Here is a 22,759-nt window from a genome sequence, read left to right as displayed (position 1 = left end):
TGGACAAAAGAACACAGTACAGTGACATTATTAAAGTTATGGAAGAAAAGAACAAACTCTACAAACTGTTAGTTAAAAACATTAAAAATCCTGAGAAAATGCTCTGCCAGAAGATTTGCACATTAAAAACAGGTTAGCCAAATAGAAAACAAATATAAGGTGGCAGATAACACTCTAACATATCAGTAATTACATTAAATGTCAACAAACTATATATGCCAATTAAAGTCTAAGATTGTCAGATGGAGTTTTTAAAATATATGCTGCTTGTAAAAGACACACTTTAAATATAAGGACACAGAAACACTGAACACAAAAGGATTAAAAAATATACAATGCATACAATAGCCAAAAGAAAGCTGGTGTAACTACCCCAATATTAGACAAGACTCTAAAGCAAGAAACATTACTAGAGATAAAAAGAGGCACTTCATAACGATTAGAATTATAAAGGGAATAACCTAACAGTAAGGTATCACAATCTCAAATATGTATGTACTCAAAAACATAGTTTTAAAATATATAAAGCAAAGGTCAGCAGCGTTAAAAGAAGAAATAGACAAATCCACAATCATAGTGGGGAACACACTTTTCTCCAGTGCTAATAGAAAAATCGGATTAAAAAAATTATAGAGCTGAACAACACAATTTTCAATGTGTGTATATATATATATATATATATATATACACACACACACACATATGTATGTATTTGATTTATATATAGCATTATAAATAAAACACTTTACCCAACAACCATAGAATACTCATTATTTTAAAATGCATATTAAACAACAAAAAGTGACTGTATGCTGGGCCACCAAACAATCTTCAGCACATTTCAAAAGACTGAAATCATTCTGAGTATGTTATCGTACCATAGTGGAACTCAGTTAGACATAAATAACAAAAGATAACCAGGAAATTGAAAACACTGGAAATCAAGCAATACATTTCTAAATAAACTATGAGTCAAACAAGAAATCACAATGAAAATTGGAATATATTTTGAATTAGAATATATATTTGAATATATTTTAGATAATCATAAAGATATAATAATATATCAAGAAAAAGGTAATTTATAGCCTTCAATGCATATATTAGAGTAGAAGAGAGGATGAAAATCAATGATCTTAACTTCCTTTTATAAAAATCAGAAAAAGAACAAAGCCCAAAGTCAAGAAAGCAGAAATCAATAAGTGAATTTACAATAGAGAAAATCAACAAAGCCTAAAGTTTGCTCCTTATGAAAATTAATAAAATAGATAAAACCTTGGCAATACTAATCAAGAAAAAGGAGAAAACATAAATTACCAATATCAGAAATGAAAAAGAAAATTATAGCAAGGATCCTCCACACATGAAAAATGTATAAGAGCTTCCAGGTTGGTGAACACTTTCACGTGCTGGGAGGACGGTGCATCCCAGTCTCTCAGGGACAGAAGCTCCTGTAACAGGACCCTTCCAGACCTCTCCAATGAACCTCTACATCTGGTTGTTCATCTAAATCCTTTATAATAAACTGGTAAACATAAAAAATGAATAAAGATAATATTGTGCACAACTTTACATCAATAAATTTGAAATTTAGATGAAATGGGTAAATTTCTTGAAAAACTTAGCAATACCGAGACTTGAAGAATCAGAAAATCTGAACATTTCTTTAGCTATTAAAGAAATTTAATCTGGAATTGAAAACCTTTCCACTAATAAAACTCTAGACATGGGTGTCTTCACTGAGATATCAAGACTTATTATAAAGCTACAGAGACTGAGACAGATATAAGTGGAAGGATTGATATATAGCTTAGTGGAACAGAGTGGAGAGTCTAGAAACACATAGACAGTTACCTGATTTTTGACAAAGTTTATACTAAAGTGCAGTAAAAAAAGAATTATCTTTCAAGTAAATGGTGCTGGGTCAACTGGGCACACATATGGAAGGAGAAATGAATACAGGCTTCTATCCCATACCATTCACAAATATCCATTCCAAAAAGATCTAGGCCATGTGCCTTAGCCTTGTCTTCTATGACATCATGCTAGCTCACTAAGTTATTCAGTTTATAACTGTAGTTATATAGCACAAATTAGAGTGTCTATACATCATTTGTTAAATTCCAGGAGACCTACTGAGTGACTATTTGGGGCAAAAAAATGTCATGTTAAGAAAAGTCATCCACTTCTTTTAACCTAATTTCTCTTTCACATGAATGGAAAATAAATGTCTGTGTTTTTTAAAAAAAATCAATTCCAGGTGGATTCTAGATCTAAATGTGAGGGGTAAAACTATAAAGCTTCTAGAAGGAAACATAAGAGAATATTTTCATGAACTTGGGACAGGCAAAGATTTCTTAAACAGTTTACAAAAAGTGCTAAACATAAAGGAAAATGTTGAAATAGGACTCAGAAATACATAAAACTTCTGTTTATTAAAAGACGCCATCAAGAGAATGAAAGAAAACCCATAAAATGGAAGAAGATATTTGAAATACATATGTCCAACACAGTTCTCATATCTAGAATAAATAAAGAACTCCTACAACACAAAAAATGTGCAAATAATCCAATAAAAAATAGGTATATCACAAAAGAAGATATCTGAATCACCAATAAACATGTGAAAAAGTGTTCAACTTTATTAGTCATCAGGGAAATTAATATTAAAACTACAGTGAACTTCATCATATGCTCCAGGAGAGCTAAAATTAAAAAGTCAGCCCAAACCAAGGGTTGACAAGGACGTGAGGCAACTGGAACTTTCATACACTGGTGGGAGTGGGAGGAGAGTGGGAAGTGTACAACTACTTTAAAAACAGTGTGGCAGCACTTATTAAAGCTGAACATAGGCATATACTGTGATTCAGCAATTGTGCCCTTGTGTGTATAATCAACAGAAATGCAGACACATGCTCACCAACAGACACGTACAAAAATTTTCACAGCAGTATTACTTCATAATAGCCTCAAATTGAAAAACAAAATACCCCAAATGTCCATCAATAGTCATTGATATATTCACTATTGGAATACCACAAAGCAATGAGAATGAACAAATTACAGTATATGAAACAGCACGGTTGACTGTCGTGAATATTACATTTGGACAAAGAAGCAGGACAGAAAACAGTGCTTACTTTATGATTCCATTTGTGTGAAATACAAAAACAGGTGAAACATCTGTGGTGTTTGAAATCAGAATAATGGTTACTTTTGATCACTGGTGACTTTAAGGTGGATGAGGGGGCTTCTAGGGAGCTGGTAATATTCTCTTTATCTGAGTGCTGGTTACATGGGTGTGTTCATGCTGTGTTAATCCATAGGCTGTACACATGATGTGTACACTTTCTATATGTATGTATAAGTTCAATAAAATGTTCACATTAAAAAGATATAAATCCCTTTTTCTCTAGATTAAAAAGAGGAAGGGACTGCTATTCTCCTTTTCAAAAATTCTAAAGGTCAAAGGATTCCTTGAGTGGAAGGAGACACAGAAGTAGCTGAGAGTCCCAACTTGGAATCTCTGGCTTCTAGTATCTTTGGCATGGGGGGGCAGCAGGTGGCCTTCAGGACTTTGTGTCACCATCACAGCAGGCCCAGAGTAAGGGTTTACCCCATAGCAGTCTCTGGGACAAACCCCATGCCAAGAACCCCCTGATGAGTGTCTCACCAAGGAGGGGACATGTTCATCCTTTCCTTTGAGATGGTGTTCAGCAGATTGCTGGTCTAGAGGTTGCTTTAATCTCTGACCAGAAATATGCTGGCTATTTCCAGCTCATGAGCACATAGGATGTGGTCTCAGGGACCCCGACAGCCTCTCTGCACAGCACGGACCTTGTGTGACCGAGGCTTCTAAGCCTTTCTCTGTGCCCTCCAGCTGGTCTTACTCCAAAGCCCAGACGGTCACCTCGAAAGCTGACCAGATGTGAGAGGTCCCCTCCTCACCCTATCCTGTCCCTAGTTATCTGGCACATAGAGACAATACATTTATTGAATTGAAAACTCAACTTAGCTGGCTAGAGGTGGTGTGAAGGGGGAGAGAATGGGGACAATCTCCCATTGGTTGTCCAATGATGGTGATGTCTGTAAGATATTGAAGGAAGAGGATACATTGTTTACTTTGAGGTATATGTGTGAGTGTGTGTGTGTGTGTGTGTGTGTATAAGAGAAGGGGAGGAGAGCCCAAGTTTGTGTATAATAGTCTCATGCCTTTGACCTTGTGAATTCTGTGATTTACAACCTCTTCCTACTCCCTCAGGACTATCTCTGGCCTCAGTGGAAGGCAGGGTTAATCTCTGACAGAGGGAAGAACTTTTCATAATTTTGGTAGGAGCTGAAACAAACAACATTTCCTTAGCAAAGATTCACCCTTTGCGCACAAGAAGAGGGGGGCAGAATAAAGAGTTATGGTGGGCTAAAATAATAAACTGTTTAAATTCAATCATAATACATTCTTACAGTCTTAAGACTCAATTTTGAGGATGCTTTATTAGATGAGTCTTGGTTTGTAGTTTGAATTACTATATTGCCAGTCCTAATACTTAATTTGAGAGAAAGTCTACTTAAAATGTATTCAGGGCAAAAGACTTGAACAAGAGGGCATTTAAATAACTAATAAGCATATAAAGATACTCAACGTCATTAGTCATCAGAAAAACTCAAAATTATGGTGCAAAACCACCAACACTCCCAGCAAAACAGCAAAAATGTGGAACAGCCAAACTCTTGTACTCTTAATGTGGGAGTGGAAATTGGTTCAGCCACTTGGGAAAAGTGTTTGGCAGTATCTATGAGTTGAACATATGCCTACTTTATTACCGAGCAGTTACTCTCCCAGGAAAATATCCTGCAGAAATGTATACCTATGTGCAGGAAAAGACATGTACTAGAATGTTCACAGCAGCACTCACTGTAAGAGCCCACTAGAAACCACTATCATCAACAGGCAGGATAAATAGCAAGTCCTGCATATACAATATGGGGTCATATGCAACACCAAGATCGCCTGACGGGCAAACTATACACAGCAACATAGATGAATCTTACAAACGTAACCAGAAAGAAGTCAGATGCAACATTGTACATATTGTATGATTCCATCTCTGTAAAGTTAAACAATCAGCAGAATTAGTCTGTGTTGCCAGAAGTCAAGATAATGGATATCTTTGTGGGGAGATGGGAAGTAATTGGAGGAGAGACATCCCCCGCTCTGTTAACGTTTTGTTTCTTGATGTGGGTGCTGGTTACATGGGTGTGCTCACTTGGTGATAATTGTTCAAGTTGTATACTTAGGATATGTTAAGTTTTATGTATGTTTATTACACTTCAAGAAAAATTTTGAAAAATCTAAATTCGGAAGACTTCCCCCAGGCAGAGGTCATAGATTTTAGGAGGATGGGGCTGCGGGCTCCACTGGTGAGTAGAAGCAGCCCTCCCAGGGTTCAGCGCTTCTCCTGACCTCAGCCTTCAGCCGAGGGTTGCAGGAGACCGTGTCAGGGGGATTGGGGGTGGGAGAGCTTCCGGGAGAGACCCGGAGTGGGCAACGGAGACGCTTTTGGAGGAAGAGTCTGAGGATACCTGAAAATTGCGTTCAAAACGTTGTGTATGCGTGTGCACGTGCTCTCCTGGGGGAAGGGTCCACAGTGTTCACCTCGTGGACCGCCCCTCAGTCCCGAAGAGTCTGTGTTGGAGACATCGAAGAGTTGCTTGTCTAGATGAAGGTCCAGGGGTCAAGGAACCCGCATTCTAGTAACTAACCTGGGGCCCAGGCGGTCACTCTCATCTTGGGCCTCGGCTTCTCTCTCCAGCAGGCTCCGGGGTTGCTGCGGCTCGTACCTCCGGGGTGCGGACTCCTAGCCCGCGAGCAGAGATCCAGCCTCGCAGCTCCGGGCGCTGGGCAGAGGTGCAGCCGCGGCGAGCCCCTGCGAGCTGTGTGGGCGAGGGGTGGGGGTGTGGCGAGGGCGATGGGCCGGAAGGGCGAACCCTTCGGAGCAGGCGGATCCGCCCCCTCGCGGGCAGGTACAGTTGGCCGAGGCCCCGGGAGCCGGGAGCCGGGTAGGAGTCGCGCGCCGCCGAGGAGAATGAGGCTCGCGGTCTGCGCCGTGCTGTGCGCGGGGGCCCTGGGTGAGTGCGCACTGGGAGCCGGGTGGGGGCCGGCCGTTTAGGATGGGACCGGGTGCCAGCCGAGGGTCAGCCACGGCGGGACACTGCACTGCCTCGTCTAGGCGGCTTCGAAGCAGCCCAGCACCTGGCTGGCCCCAAAGTGCCTTCCACCGCCGGTGGTGCATCAGTGCACCTGACCAACTTTCGCCCTTGCAGAAACCCTGCAGGCTAGGGCAGGAGTTCGCCAACTATGACCAGCCGACCAAATCCCGCCAGCTGCCTGATACACAGCCGAACGAGCTAAGAATGGGTTTTACATTTTTACATGTGTGAAAGAAAATAAAAAGAAAAATAATTTGACACATGAGAATTATATGAAATTCAAATGTCAGCGTCCATAAATAAAACTTCATTGCAACACGATCATGCTCATTCAGGTAAGTATTGTCCACGGCTGCTTTCAGGCTTTAAGGGCAGAGTTAGTAGTTGCCACGGAGACTGTATGGCCCACAAAACTAGTAATTGCCTAGCTAGCCCAGTACAGAAAAAGTTCATGACCCCTGGCCTGGAGGCTGTTCGTCCAGTTTACAGTGAAGGAAACAGGGTCAGAGGAGAGAAGGGATTTTTTTCCGAGGGCTCAAGGACTATTATTAAGAGGGGGAGGGGCACATCAGGTAAGCTTGTCATGTCAGGTATCTAACCAGAAGGATCTTTCCTGCTCTGAACTGTACAATGCCTCCCATCCCTACTACACACTAAGGAGGTGGAGAAATATAGGGGAGAAACAATCACACTAGAATGGAATCCACCTGCCACTCGGTGCCATGTGACTGGGTGGTCCCTTGCCTTCCTCTCTGAGCTAATTTCCTCCTCAGTTCAGTAGAAATTACTTTTTCACAGCAAACACACAGTTGCTGTGAAAGTGACATGAAGTCATGTACCTAAGGGCAGAGCTCTAGGCACAGGTGAGTTATCACTGGAAAAAAATCCTGCACGTAAATATAGGGGCCCCTTCCTGTGTTGGGGGGCTGTCAGGGCTCTTGGCTGGGTAACTGTAAGGAAGGTAATGGTGCAAAGTCACTGAGCTCATGAAGATGGAGACCATTCCCTGGCGGGACAACTGGGTTCTGTCCAGCCCTGATTCTGTCAGGTCTCAGGCTGTCTTAAATCACTTCTGGGGTAGGGTATCTACCATGGGGGGAGGGGTAACCTGGGTTGAGCAGAAGAAGGCAGGAAAGGCAAGGAGTGCTTTCAGGGATGGGGGGTGGCCATCCTTGGCCCAGTGCTGCCACCTAGGGCCACACGGGGAGCTCTGCTGGGGCTGGGGAAGGCTGGCAGTGTCGCTACAGCTGTGGTCCAACTATGGCTGCAGAAAATCCAGAGTGCAGCCCCCTGGCCTCTCCCGTATTCTTCCCGAACAGGGCTTCTGTTGTTTGTTCTTCCTCCATCCCCTCTCTTGGCAGTGTCAGGCACTGACCAGAAGTTCACTTTCCCAGTCGGCTCTGTGTTTACTAAACAGAGGCAAGAGCTGCCTCTCCCTGGCCCTCCGCCCACTCCATCCCAACATTCCTTCTCTCTTGGCCACTGGACAAGGCTGGAATCGAGGACATGCTTTCCTCAAAGCTCAGTGTTCTTTTCCTATAAAAACCCTTCTGGTGGCAGATGACAGGAATGTAACCAAACTAGCTTAAACTAAAAGTGTCAGAGGAGCGGGAGTGGTGATTAGTAGGCCTTGCAAGAGCCAAGAACCAGGGGCTCAGTACAGCCTGTACCTCCACCTTGGCTGCCACCTCCTTTCTCTACCTTTTGCTCTTCTGGGGAAGAGATTTCTCCATGCAGCGAGCATGTGGCCACCAGCAGCTTTTCCCTTCTAGGAGCAGACTGAAATATTCACGGTGGGCTCTGATTGCCCCTTCTTGAAATTGTCACATGGTTGGATGGATTGTTATTGATGGCTGGCCTAGTTTAGGTTACTTGACTCCATTGACCCTTAGCTTGCTTGCACACACTCTTTCTTTTTAAAATCATTTTTATTGAAACATAACTTACATTTAATAAAATGCTCTCCTACAAGTATACATACAGTTCAATGAATTTCAACAAATATGCCTACCCCCATAACTACCACCACAATCAAAATATAGAACATTTCCATCACTCCCAAATTGTCCCCTACCCCTTCCCAGTCATTCCCATTTTTTCCCACTTTAGATAAGTTTTTCCTTTTCTAGGATTTCATATAAATGGAATCATGCACTACGTGGTCTTTTGTGTCTGGCTTGTTTCATTCAGCACAATTGTTTAGAGATTCATCCACATTGTTGTATGTATCAAAGTTCATTCCTTTTTATTGCTGAGTAGTATTCCATGGTATGACTTTATCACAGTTTGTTTTCCATTCATTTGTTAGTGGATGTTTAGGTTGTCTCCAGTTTGGGATATTATGACTAAAGCTGCTATGAATGTTAGTGTACAAGTCTTTGGGTGGACATATATTTTCATTTGTTTTGGGTAAATATCTAGGAGTAGCATTGCTGGGTCATAATGATAAGTTATGTTTAACTTGTTAAGAAAATGTCAAACATTTTTGAGTAGTTGTACCATTTTCCATTCCCACCCACAATATGATAATTTCAGTTGCTCCACATCCCGCTAACACTTGGTGTTGTCAATATTTTCACATTTAACCATTCTGATGGGTGTGTGTAGTACCTCACAACGGTTTTAAATTGCATTTCTCTGATGAGTAATAATGTTGTGGCTTAGCTTTCCATTTTCTTTTTTTTTTTTTAATTAATTAATTTTTTTTGAATTTTTGATTTTTATTTTTTTATACAGCAGGTTCTTATTAGTTATCCATTTTATACATATTAGTGTATTTATGTCAATCCCAATCTCCCAATTCATCACACCACCAATAAATAATTTATTTTATTTTTGGCTGCACTGGGTCTTTGTTGCTGCACACGGGCTTTCTCTAGTTATGGTGAGCGGGGGCTACTCTTTGTTGCCGTGCGCGGGCTTCTCATTGCAGTGGCTTCTCGTGTTTCAGAGCACAGGCTCTAGTCTCACAGGCTCAGTAGTTGTGGCGCATGGGCTTAGTTACTCCGCGGCATGTGGGATCTTCCTGGACCAGGGCTCGAACCCGTGTCCCCTGCATTGGCAGGTGGATTCTTAACCACTGTGCCACCAGAGAAGCCCTCCATTTTCTAAATGATACCTTCTGAAGAGCAGATGTTTTACATTTTGATCAGGTTCACTTACCTAATTTTTATTTTTTGTTATTATGTTTTGTGTCCTCTCTAAAAATAATGATATAATTGGCTACCCCCAAAGTTGCAATAGTTTCCTCTTTGTTTTATTTTAGAAGTTTTATAGCTTCAGCTTTTATGTTTTGGTCTATGATACATTCTTAGTTAATTTTTGTGTATGGTATAAAGTAAGAGTTGAGATTCACTTTTCTCATATGGATATCCAGTTATTCCAGGACTTGTTTTTGAAAAGAATATCCTTTCTTCACTGAATTACCTCGGCAGCTTTGTTGAAAATCTACTGACCCTATATATATGGGTCAATTTCTGGACTCTCTGTTCTGTTACATTAAGCTTTATATCTCTCCTTGTGCCAATATCACACTGTCTTGATTACTGTAGCTTTATAATAAGTCTTGAAATCAGGTAATATAAATCCTCCAACTCTATTGTACTACTTCAGTGTTGGTTTGGCCATTTAGATCTTTTGCATATCCAAACACAATTTTGAATCAGGTTATCAAATTCTATAAAAAACAAGTTTAGGCTTGGATTATTATTGAGATAGCATTTAATTTATAGATTATTTTGAGACTTGGCATCTTAACAATATTGAGTTTTCTAATCCATGAACATTCTATATCTATTTATTTAGGTCTTCTTTCATTTATCTTGGAAATATTTTGTAGTTTTCATGTACAGCTCTTGTTCATAATTTGTTAAATTTATCCCTAGATATTTCATATATATATTTTTTTTAGATTTTTTTTCTTTCATTTTTCTTGGCTGCATCAGGTCTTAGCTGTGGAACGCTGGGTCTTCATTGAGGCATGTGGGATCTTTCGTTGCGGCGCGGGCTCTTTGTTGTGGTGCGCAGGCTTCTCTCTACTTGTGGCATGCAGGTTTTTCTCTCTCTAGTTGTGGTGCGCGGGCTCCAGGGCGCGTGGGCTCTGTAGTTGGCGGCAGGTGGGCTCTCTCGTTGAGGCATGTGAGCTCAGTAGTTGTGGCGCAAGGGCTTAGTTGCCCCGCAGCATGTGGGATCTTAGTTCCCCCACCAGGAATGGAACCTGTGTCCCCTGCATTGGAAGGTGGGTTCTTTACCACTGGACCACCAGGGAAGTTCCGATATTTCATATTTTTGAAAGCCATTGTTAATAGTATTTTTAAAGTTTCATTTTACAGTTTTTTCTTTTTAGCATTGTAGAGATTCAACTGATTTTAGCGCTTTGACCTCAGATCCTAAGACCTTTCTAAACTCATTTATTCCTTAAAATTTTCTGTGTAGAGAAACATGTTATCTGTGAATATAGACAATTTTCTATCTTCTTTTCCAATCTGTGTGCCTTTTGTTTCTCTTTTGAGCTTTGTTAAAATGGTTAAGACCTCTAATACAGTGTTAAACAGAAGTGATGAGAATGTCTATCTTTGCCTTGTTTCTGACCTGAAGGGGAAAGCATTCAGTCTTTCACCATTAGGTATAATATTAACTGTGGGGTTTTTTGTAGATGTTCTTTATCAGGTTGAGGACATTCCTTTCTATTCTTACTTTGTTTGGAATTTTGAATTGGCAAGTGCCTTTTCTGTTCTATTGAGATAATTGTATGAATTTTTCTGTTTTATTCTGTAATATGGTGAACTATATTGATTAGTTTTTGCACATTAATTCAACTTCACATTCCTGGGCAAGGGATAAACCTGCGTGTGTGTGTGTGTGTGTGTGTGTGTGTGTGTGTTCATGTACTCAAGAATTTTTTTTTGGCTGGATTTGATTTGTTAATATTTTGTAAATGACTTTTGTGTCTATGTTCATGGGGGATATTTGGTTGTAGTTTTCTTTACTTATAATGTCTTTGTTTGGATTTGGTATCAGGTTAATGCTGGCCTTAGAAAATGAGTTAGGAGTATTACTTTCTCCTCTACTTTATAAGATAGTTTTTGCCACATTGGTGTTATTTCTGTTAAGTGTTTGATAGAATTCATCAGTGTAACCACTTGGGTCTGGAACTTCCTTTAACATTCATTGTAGTGCAAGTTTGCTGTACCCAAATTCTCAACATTTGTTTGTCTGGAAAAGTTTATTTTTGCCTTCAGTTCTGAAAGTTATTTTCATTGGTTTTAGATTTCTAGGTTAGCAAGTTATTTTCCTTTTAGCACTTTAAGGATATTCCATTGTCTATGAATTGTGTGGTTTCTGACAAAAAGTCTGAGACATTTATTGTCTTTGCTCCTCTGTACCTAATTTTGTCTCTTTTCTCTGGTTGCTTTAGAACTGTGAGTTTGTAGTTTTCATAATATTAGGAAAAATTCTGGCCAAATATTTCTTCACATATTTTTTCTTGCCCCTTCCCCCCTTTTTTATCCTGGACTCCAGTTACACATATGTTAGATCACTTGATACTGTATGACAAGTCACTGAGGCTCTGATCATTTGTTTTTCTATCTTTCTTTCTCTCTGCTTCATTTTGGATAGTTTGTAATAATGTCTTCTAGATCATCTTTTTTCTTCCGCAGTATCTAATCAGCTGTTAATCTCATCCACTGGAATTTTCATTTCAGATATTCTATTTTTCATCTCTAGCAATTCTTTTTGGCTCCTTACATCTTATATTTGTATCCTCACTATGCTCATGTTTTTCTTTTCTTGGGGGGAGGGTTCACTATTTATTTATGACAAATATTCCACATCCATGATCCTCTCCAGTCAGAAGTTCTTTGAGAGGATGCCATGGGCCTTGGCCAGTTGGAGAATGGAGTCATCTGACTTTCCCATCCTGTGAATGGCCCTGCAGATAGCCTAGGTTTTGAACTGGGTGTTGAACCTTCCATAAGCTTACTTATGGAATCTTTCATAAATGCACTATTTATTCAATAAGATTTTCTCCACTCTGAATGGTGGGAACCCAAATGATTCCTAACCCCATCTGAGTTCTGAGAAATGTTTGGTTTAAGCTCCCCATTAAATTTTCTTTCCCTAGCAGTTGTCCTTACTTTGTTGACCTCAGCCAAGTTCACCTGGACTGACGCGTGGTCTTTGGCGCCGATGATGCAGTTGCTGGCAGAGTATTTCTGCGGCAAATACAGGTCCACGAACTCTCTGGCATCATTTTGCATGTTGAGGGTGTGTCTGGTGGCACCATGACAAGCATGGGAGCAGAAAGGAAGCACCGCATCCCCCGACAGCGCTGATGTTCATGTTTTTCTTTAACTCTCTGAGCATACTTATAACATTTAAAGTAGCTGTTTTAAAGCTATTTTCTGTTTTAAAGCTATTTTCTGTTTTAAAGCTATTTTCTGTTAATTTCCTCATCTCTTTCATTTCTGGTTCTGACTCTATTGAAAGATTTTCCTCCTGGTTATGGGTTACATTTTCCTGCACCTTCACTTGTGTATTAATTTTATTGGTTGCTGGACACTGTGAATTTTACCTTGCTGAGTACTGTATTTTGGTTTTTGGGTTTTGTTTTTTTTTTAATGTAAGGAGTGTCAACCGTTTTTTCTGGCAGGCATTCATAATGTCTTCAGATCAGCTTAACCTTCTCAAGACTATTTTTCAAGGTGTTTAGGCAGTGTCTAGAATACCCTTCTTTCTAGATCTAGTTTAGCTTACTTATGGAATCTTTCATAAATGCACTATTTATTCAATAAGATTTTCTCCACTCTGAATGGTGGGAACCCAAATGATTCCTAACCCCATTTGAGTTCTGAGAAATGTTTGGTTTAAGCTCCCCATTAAATTTTCTTTCCCTAGCAGTTGTCCTTGCCTGGCCTCCACAATGCTCAAATTGATATTTAGCCAGAATCTCCAAGGTGTGACAATTCTGGATTTCAATCTCTCTTCTCTTTCTCCTCTCTTTTTGCATTCCCTGCTCTTTGGTACCCTGTGCTGCACATTCTAATTGCCTCCACCTTACCAAACTATGATCTCTTTCTCCTCAACTTGGGATGACCATCGGGCTGTTTGTTTTCTCTTCTCTGCCCTGCTATCTGGACATTTTGTCCAGGAAGAAAGCTAGTGTGATTACAGGGCTTACTTTATTTGTTTCCCTTCTCTCAGGGATCACAGTCCTGCACTTCCTGTTGTCCAATGTTTTAAAACACTTTTTTCATATGTTTTTCCCCAGGTTTTTTTTTTTTTTTTCCTCACCTGTTTAAAGTGCTAGGGCAAGTCCTATATCAGTTATTTCTCATAGGTGGAAACAGAAGTCCATCCTGGTTTGATTTTTTGTTTGTTCGTTTTGTGTTTTATTTGTTTTGCCTTTGTTTAGTTCCCTGTTTCAGTACCATGTTTTTGTCAAGACTTTAGCTTTTCCCCTAACGATGCAAATATCATTCACCCTATTTTATACTCACACTGAATGAACTAGTGATTACCACTGGGGAGAGGGAAGGGATGAGGGGCAATATAGAGGTAGGAGAGGAAAAAAAAGGTTATTACAGGATTATATGAAATTATCTGGGTGAAACTTTTGGAAATTGTAAAGCACGGTAGAATTTAAAGAATCTTTCATTCAATAATAAATAAATAAATAAATAAATAAATAAATAAATAAATAAATAATTTTAAAACATCGGAAGTTCAAAAGCTACAGTTTTAATCATTTGACCATAAGCACAAGTGACTGAAAATAGACTTTCAAAAAGGCTTTCTCAGTAAGTGCAAACTTTTGAAAAAGAAAAAAAAACTGCAGTTGTATACAGTAGCTCTTTGTGTAACTTAACCTGCTTACAAAGCTATTTTCATTTATAGAGTTGTATTGTCTCTACAGCTACCAGTCATTTCCAAGAGCAGAAATGTTTTAAGAATCTGTATTGGCAAGCAGAGTAAACATGCTCTGAAAGGCTCAAAATGCAATATGAGCTATTACTCCACACACTTCTATTCTGCACAAGGGCACATGTCCTGACAGCTCCATGTCCAAAGGCTATGCTGTCTTTGGTTTGGGATTCTCTCTAAGGAAATTTGACATCTCCTGTCCCATTTATTTTGATATTTCCTACTTGCAGACAGTTAAAAGGCAATACAGGCTTTGGAGTCAAACAGACCTGGGTGTTTCAAGTATTAGCTTCATCTCAAGTTATTTGATGTCTCTGACAGTTCTTTTTGTTTGCTTGTTTAAACTCATCTACAAAATGGGAACACCAGTATTTAACTGGCAGGACAATTGTGGGCATTCGAGGAGGGTCGTGTGCCTGGCCCACTGCCTGACACACAGGGCCTCCTCAAAAACTCATAGCTGTGACTGCTGTTACTTTCATCTGCTAGATTTCATCTAAGATGACATTTTGCTCAAATACCACAGATTTGTAAACAGCATTTTGCCTTTGCATTATTGTTAACACTAATTACTACAGCTTAAAGTGCCAGTGAAATGAACAGACACTGACATTAATGCCCCAGCAGTTACTACCATGTAAGGTTAGAGTATCTAATGCCAAGACAAAGACTAAATCATTAGGCCCAAAGCTTCCTTCCCATAAGACTATTTTCTTTTTTGAGGTGAAATTCACTAACATGAAATTAATCATTTAAAAGTATACAGTTCAGTGGTATTTAGTATGTTCACAGGGTGGTGCAACTACCACCTCTATCTAGTTCCACCATAGTTCCAACACCCCAAGAGAACATCCTGTACCCATCCTCCTCTTCCCCAGGCCCTGACCACCACCATTTGCTTTCTGTCTCTATAGATTTACTTATTCTAGATATTTCATATAAATGGAATCATATAATGTGTGGCCTCTTGTGTCTGGCTTCTTTCATTTAACGTATTATTTTTGAGCTTTATCAATGCTGTAGCATGTAGCAGTACTTTATTCTTTTTACGGTAGATTATATTCCATTTTGTGGATGTACTATATTTTGCTTATCAGTTCATTCACTGCTGTACATTTGGGTTGTCTCCACCTTTTTTGACCATTGTGAAAAGTGCTACTCTGAATATTTGTATATATGTATTTGAGTACCTGTTTTCAATTGTTTTGGGTATATACTTATGAGTGGAATTTCTGGGTCATATGATAATTCTGTATTTAACTTTTGCGGGATGCTTTGGCTTTTTTCTCCAAGGGAAAAGGCACAACCAGAGAAATGGGACCTGAGAATTTATGTGAGCCAGGCAGCCAGTCCAATTTGTGTCTACCCCTCTCAGCCAACCCTTGACCTTGCCTTTAACCTCTTCTTACAGCAGAGAAAGGTGAGTGCTGTGGGTCCCTTACACCCCTGGCCTGTCTCCTGTAGGGCTGTGTCTGGCTGTCCCTGAAAAAACTGTGAGATGGTGTACTGTCTCAAACCATGAGGCCAATAAGTGCTACAGCTTCCATGACAACATGAATAATGTCCTTTCAGTGGATGGTCCTCATGTCACCTGTGTGAAGAGAACCTCTTACCTTGAGTGCATCAAGGCCATTGTGGTAAGTCACTGCTGCCTAAGAAGAGTGGAAGAAAATCCATACTTTCTCCTTCTTTTTCTGTACTTGTTATTAGTTTATTGCTTCAGAACAACTTTCTTCCCCAAGGAACTAGACCATGCTTTAAAGGAGAAAGAAATAAGCTAAGGACTTGAAAGTACAGAGACTATGTGTAGATGAAAATATAGGTGCTCAACATTCATTAATAGTGAAAACAACAATAATAATAATTAAACAACTGATAGAGAAGGATTCAGTGAAAATGGCCATGGTAAAGCAAAGCCAGAATTGCACTGAAAGAGAAATCTATAAAGACTCAGAAATAAACAAGAAGCTCTAGTATCACTATTATTACTTAATATTGTTTTTGGAATTTCCTAGTAATGCAATGATATAAAATACATATGAGATAGAAACAAACAAAATATCAATATTTTCAGATGCTTGCATGCCTAGAAAGTACAATGGAATCAAGAGAAATGTTACCGTAACTATTAATGAAAACATTAGTTTGGTAAAAGATAAATATATCACAATTAATGTCATTTTCATATATCAACAGTCACTAGTTGGGGAAAAATAACCCCAAATTGTGATCTCATTTACATTTAAAATGATATACAGAAAAATGTTGCAGGGAAAAAATCATATGAGAGATCTGCAAGATTATTATAAATGTAATACAAAAGTCTGAGACAAATGAACAGTACTTATTAATAAATTAAAACATATACCATATTCCCAGACAGGAAGACTAAACTTCATATATTTGCACAGTTTCCCAAAGTTAATTCATAAATTTAATATAATTGTTATCAAAATTATATTATAAAATTTAAAAAGTCAGTAAAATAAGTTTACAATTCTTAAGAAGAAGTATGGGTGAGAATATAAAATAGTATTATGAAAAATAAAATGAGCTGGGGAGTAGCTGAGGCCTGCCTGAAACTATAACATATTTAATAACAGTATTACAAAGAACAGGGTCCTCAGACAGATGTAGAAGATCTGGAAGAGAACAAAATTCAGACATATTCCGAGCTTTCTATACATACATCCATCTATCTAATTATCTACATGATATGATGTAGATGCAAACTATGATGAATGTCCAACACTAGGGCAGTATGGTTCTAGGCTTAATGGTTACATACACATAGATTTAGATATTGTATGATAAGGCATACTTTACAAACAAATGTCTGAGAAAGGAGTCTTTAGTTGGACAACTAGATAGCCGTTTAGAAATAAAATCAAGAGAGATTTTTAATCCATTTACCAAAATAAACTCCCAGCTTGACTCAATTTGACTAATGTAGATAGGTACAAAAAGATAAACCACAAAAGTAGACAAATTTGGAAATGTAAAAATTTTAAATCTCTGACAAAGAAAAAAAATTAAAGCCCTAAGCATACAGAAAAATATATTCACATCAGCTATAACGAAACAGTGTAGTGTAAAAGCTATATAAAGATGTCATTTAAATTTATAAGAAATGCTTAAGAATAACAAGCTATAAACAAACTACTCACAGAAATTACAACTAATAGACGATACAAGTAAGGAAGGGAAAATGTTCATCCTTTATAATAATCAAAGGATGCAAATAAAACCACCTTAAAGTAACAGTTTGTATCTCGTAATGTGATAACATTTCCTAAATGATAGTATTTCTTGCCAGTAGTTTTGCGTGAAATTGGTATGCATTGCTATGGGCATTAGAAATTATAAATTTCTACATCATTTCTGGAGAAAAATTTGGAAATATTCAGTAAGGGTCATAAAGATGTACACAAACTTTATTTATTTATTTTCTCTAATTCATTCATATTTATATATGACCTTATGCAATCGTGGGAGCTGGTTAAGAGGTGTCTGTAAGACTATTGTCCTTGCATCTGATACTGGAACTTGAGGAGGAGGTGGTCAGGAGGGGGAAGATGTGTGTAAAGCAGGAAAGAGTGAGAACCACCTAGAACCTCAGTCATGAGCTGGAGCCCATGCGGATGGACTGAAACCTGTGACAGTTCTTGTTGCTTCTGACCTTGATGGTGTTCACAAGGCCTAGTGGCCTTCTTGTCTTTTACCTTTATACTAAATCCCTCCTTTTCTTAAGTTGGTTTCTGATACATGCAACCAACAGAGTACTAACTTGATATATGTATATACATATGTATACATATACTTATATATGGATACACATTGTAAAATATATGTAAGAAAAAATGAGATGGGGTAAAGGGAGGCAAGTATACAGAAACGTAGTATTAAATTTATAAAAAGCTAAATTACTTTAAATGTCAATTAAGAAATGAATAAAAAGCACTATTTACAATAGCCAAGATACAAAAGCAACCTCAGTGTCCATCAGTAGAAGAATGGATAAAGAAGATGTGGTGTATATATACAATGGAATATTACTCAGCCATAAAAAAGAATGAAATCTTGCCATTTGTGACAACATGGGTGGACCCAGAGGGTATTATGCTAAGTGAAATAAGTCAGACAGAGAAAGGACAAATGCTGTATGATTTCACTTATATGTGGAATCTAAAAGACAAAACAAATGAACAAATATAACAAAACAGAAACAGAGTCATAGATACAGAGAACAGGTGATTGCCAGAGGGGAGATGGGTAGGAGGAGGAAAGATATAGGTGGGGGAGATTAAGAGGTACAAACTTCCAGTTGAAAAAAAAAGATTTCCATGAGGAAATGAGGGGTAGGGAATGATCCAACCCCATTTTTGAGAAGAGGCTGTGAAGTTACTGCTTCTCTCAGGGAGGAAGGAATTCTTGGCTGAGAGATCCTTGAAGAGGGAATCCAGACTCAAGAGTGCAAACCATGACTTCTTATGGGTGGAAATATTCTACAACTCATTCACTCAATTCAACATTTATTGGACACCTACTGGCAGTCGGTGCTGGAATTTGGCAGGATAAAACAACACAATAACATCCCCACCTTGGTGGAGCTTGTATTTCAAAGGGGAGGACAAACAATAAATGAAGGTTTGTCAGATGGTTGATAAGGGCTCAGGAGAGAAACAGAGGGCTTCCAGCATTTATGAGGTGGTAGTTTTAAGAGCACAGTCAGAGAAAGGCTCACTGAGAAGGCTTCTGAGCCAACACTAGGGAGGTGGAGGAGGTCTGAGCCATACCAAGTATCCACGGCGATGCTTGTCAAGTGTCCCTGCCAGAGGGTTAGGTGAGTCTTCCTCAGAGGTGCGGGGCTTCATTCATGTCTGACCTTTTCTCTTTCAGGCAAACAAAGCAGATGCTGTGACCATTGATGGAGGTTTGGTGTTTGAGGCAGGCCTGGCCCCCTACAACCTGAAGCCCGTTGTGGCAGAATTCTACGGGTCAAAAGATGGTGCGTCTTCTGCGGGGACCCAGGTCTCTGTTCTGACACAGCAGCCACAGCGGGAAGCAGGGACTCTGTTGGCATTACACTTGCAGGGAACAAAGCTGCTGGAGTTCTTTAGACTGTGAGAGGCTGTTACCTCTGCTAACTCACGGGGGCTGGGATCTTGGCTCTTTCTGGGAAGCTGTGAACTTTGAGCATCCTGATGGGAATGCTGCTGGTGCTGCTGAGTGAGAGGGGACATGCTGTCCAGAGTCCACTGCCCACCCGGTGGGGTCGCCCATCTCTGGAGACACACAGACCTGGACAGCCTCTCCATGTGCCAAGTCCTCTGCAGGTGCCAGAGAACACAAAGAGTTTGAAGAAGGGGGTTTGGGGAGTCAAAGAATGGGGTGCCTGCCATACTTGTCCATGAGTGTCACCAGTGTGTGTGTGAGCACGGTCTTTCTCAATTTGAGTCCAACTTGCAGGGCCCTGGCGAAACCCTGGAGATGCCCTCCATACCTTCCTCCCACACCTTCATCTTCGTGTCCAGGCTGCAGACAGAGAGGGGAGAAAAGCCCGTGGGGAGAAACAGTAAATCTCAATGACTGGGAGCTGTAGGCCCTGTAATAGCTGGTGCAGAAAAAGAACTCAAGTGTATTGCCTTGAAAAGGGGCAGTTTCCTTTCTTCTGTCAATCAAGGGCCTTTCCCTTTCCTTTTCTGCCTGCTTACCAGGAGATGTTGCAGGTCCTAGGATCCCCCCAAGTTCCATTGCACACACTCTGGAAGATTAGTGGCAACGATGTGGCATCTTCCTCTGGCCCTTCTTTCTCTGCTCCTTTTCAGATCCACAAACTCACCATTACGTCGTAGCCGTGGTGAAGAAGGGCAGCGATTTCCAGCTAAACCAGCTCCAAGGCAAGAAGTCCTGCCACACAGGCCTGGGATGGTCTGCTGGGTGGAACATCCCCATCGGGATACTTCTTCCGTCTGACTCAGTTGAAAAAGGTAAGCTGGCTGGGACAGGGTGCCCTGAGGCAGGGCTCCTACTCCCGGCACCCACATGGATTCTATCGGGGCCTTACGATCACTATCAGGCGTACAGGTTTCATAAACTCCAAGATGGGGACAGCCTGCTTTAAATGTGCGCTGTCTGGGTTTGCTGCACCAGCGAGCCTTGGGAACTGGCAGCTGAGTCTTTCCTTCTCTCAGCAAAGGAACCCCGGTCTCTGAGCTCCTGGCAGCTCCACATTCACGGTAATCCCAGCAGTTTGGCTTGACAAGGGCCATCGTGGAGGCTAATGAGAAAGGGGAACTCCCTTCCAGCTGCCCAGGAAGGCTCACTGGGGATGATCGCCATACCGCCAGCAGTCAGGCCTCAGTGCTGTGGGTGAGGGCTTGGGATGAAGGCGAGAGGGGATGAGTGGACCAGAGCTATGATTTTTTGTGTACTCCAGTCTCTTGTTCAGTTCCGATGAGCCATGGTGAGCCTAGGGTGTCTTTTCAGCCCCTGAAAGATGATAGCCAAATTTTCTGTGCTCTGCAAAAGTGTGTCTTTTTGAGCCCTGCCGACTCTGCAGCATTCATGTTTCACCTGTGTTTGGGGCTGCAGAGGTCAGATGGGGTGCTGCAGCCTGGGCCACAGCTCTGGCCATGTTTGCCCTTTCTTGGGGTTCCTGCTTGCCTCGGTGTCAGACGCTGTTGGACGTCTGTCTGGGCGGTTATGAGGCAGCTGTTGGCACACCCCCACACCCATGAGGCAAGTTAATCCAAACCCCTCCCATGAATTCCTGGAAGAGGGATCCCCGGGAGCCACCACAGACCCTGGATCAGAAGAGGAGAGGGGTGGGTGGGACCACGTCCTGAGATAAGTAAGGGCTGTCGGGGGTTCCTGCGTGTTTAGAGTTCTGCAGCCTCCCCCACCAACCCCAGGCCTCCCCCACCAACCCCAAGCCTCCGTGTTGGTGAGCTAACCAGGTGAGTGGTGCTGGGGCTGCAGCTTGGGTCAGTGCAGCTCAGCAGCTTTTGCGCCCTGCAGGGGACAGGCTGGGAAGCTTCTCCTGGGCTGGAGCCCCGGGCCCATGCGTGAGCCATCCACGCCCTCAGACCCGGGCACTATCGACCACCTCTGCACACCCACTTCCTCATGACAGTCCCAGGCAGTGCATGCAGACCCCTGGGCTCTCACATAGGGACACACACACACACACACACACACGCATGCACGACCAAGGGGCCCCACCAGCTCATGCCCTGAGGTCCGTGTGTCTCCGTGTTGAGCAGCAGCGGCTAAGTTCTTCTCGGGCAGCTGCGTCCCCTGTGCGGATCAGACGGCTTTCCCCAAACTGTGCCAACTGTGTGCGGGGAAGGGGACCGACAAGTGTGCCTGCAACTCCCACGAACCGTACTTCGGCTACTCGGGGGCCTTCAAGTGAGTGGGGCCCCCTTGCTCCTCCTCCTCACTCTGATGATGGGGAAACTAAGGCACAGGGAGTGGACGGGGCCTGCCCCAGACCACCTAGAGTGTCGGTGTGAAACACAGGGTCTCGAGTGCCTCCCACGGCCCACCCTCGTTCCTGCCCATCCTGAGGGGCAGTCTTCTGTGGGGGAGCCCCGCTCGTCTCCCCAGATGGAGGGGTCTGGACCAGGGAGGTCTCTGGGATCCATGGACACAGGCTTGGGCTCCCAGCTGGGCCAAGGGCTAGGAACCCTCCCCCACACCAGCTGCTTCTCTCTGCCTGAGCATCTCCGTGTCAGGGACGCGTGCTGCTTCTCCCCACCTCCCTCTCAGCCCCCTGCCTGCAGGCACTTCTCCATACTCCATGCCCTGCAAGAGACATAGCTACTGCTCAAAACCAGAGCAAAACTGGCCAGGAGTCCAAGGCTGTCTAGAGTTTTTATCCTCTGTGTAAAAGGCTTAAACCTTTTTTTTTTTTTTTAATCTGTTGCTTTTGGCTGCCTTCGAAGAGGAAGGTGGTGGGTCCCTCTTTTGCATCCTCCCTCCCCAGAGTTGCCTGGGATGTAGCTTAGGGGGCTCCTGCCTGCTTCAGACCTGGGCTTGGCTGTGGGGATTCAAAGGGTCTTCAGACAGGGCCATCACCTCTGTGAGGACAGACCAAAGCCCGGGAAACTGTGGGTGAAGCCCTGTGAGCCAGTGGCCGGAGCAGAGCCTGGGGGGGGGAGGGACTGGGGGAGGGGCGAGGCTGTGTTGTGGACAGTGCCTGACCACAGCTGTCCTGGTCCTCAGGTGTCTGCAGGACGGTGTGGGGGACGTGAGCTTCGTGAGGCACATGACGGTGTTTGGTAAGTGCCGGACAGAGGAAGAATCCTGCGGGCCACCCTCTGGCCAGAGGAACTCATTCCTTGCTGAGCCACCTTACATCTAGAGATGAGTGGTGCTAAGATCTTAACGAAATAGGAGAGTTTCTGTATAAAAAACACTTCCACTATTTGTACTTTGTTTAGTGCTCAGTTTGTTCAGTCTATAAATCTACCAAACAAACCTGAGCATTTAAGCATTACTTACCAACTAATAAAACAAGTTTTAATAATCAGATTCTCTTAGTCACTGGAATACCAGTTCCAGATCTAATCACTTTCTCTTGAATGCTTCATTATAAAGGGCTCCTAAATGCTTTAATCACCTT

At 41.7% G+C, this 22,759-nt stretch overlaps 1 protein-coding gene and 1 pseudogene across 4 annotated transcripts in view; one reads left to right on the top strand and one right to left on the bottom strand.

Moving 5' to 3' along the window:
• Positions 1-22,759, top strand: part of LOC133093704 (inhibitor of carbonic anhydrase) — a 55,509-nt gene that overhangs the window by 7,996 nt on the left and 24,754 nt on the right. For 2 of the 4 annotated variants that reach the window (XM_061193675.1, XM_061193673.1), the window contains exons 3-7: positions 15,595-15,767; positions 19,030-19,138; positions 19,959-20,120; positions 21,396-21,543; positions 22,360-22,415. In XM_061193675.1, the coding sequence (XP_061049658.1) occupies positions 15,684-15,767; positions 19,030-19,138; positions 19,959-20,120; positions 21,396-21,543; positions 22,360-22,415 (559 nt within the window). In that variant the 5' untranslated portion in view covers positions 15,595-15,683. The other 2 variants (XM_061193677.1, XM_061193676.1) reach the window with 2 other exon arrangements.
• Positions 12,058-12,467, bottom strand: LOC133093703 (small ribosomal subunit protein eS21-like; annotated as a pseudogene).

This window comes from Eubalaena glacialis, chromosome 6, assembly GCF_028564815.1.
Source record: "Eubalaena glacialis isolate mEubGla1 chromosome 6, mEubGla1.1.hap2.+ XY, whole genome shotgun sequence".
In the NCBI taxonomy this organism is placed as follows: domain Eukaryota; kingdom Metazoa; phylum Chordata; class Mammalia; order Artiodactyla; family Balaenidae; genus Eubalaena; species Eubalaena glacialis.
The sequence above is the reverse complement of the archived record's forward strand: the minus strand, read 5'-3'. Positions and strand labels throughout refer to the sequence as shown.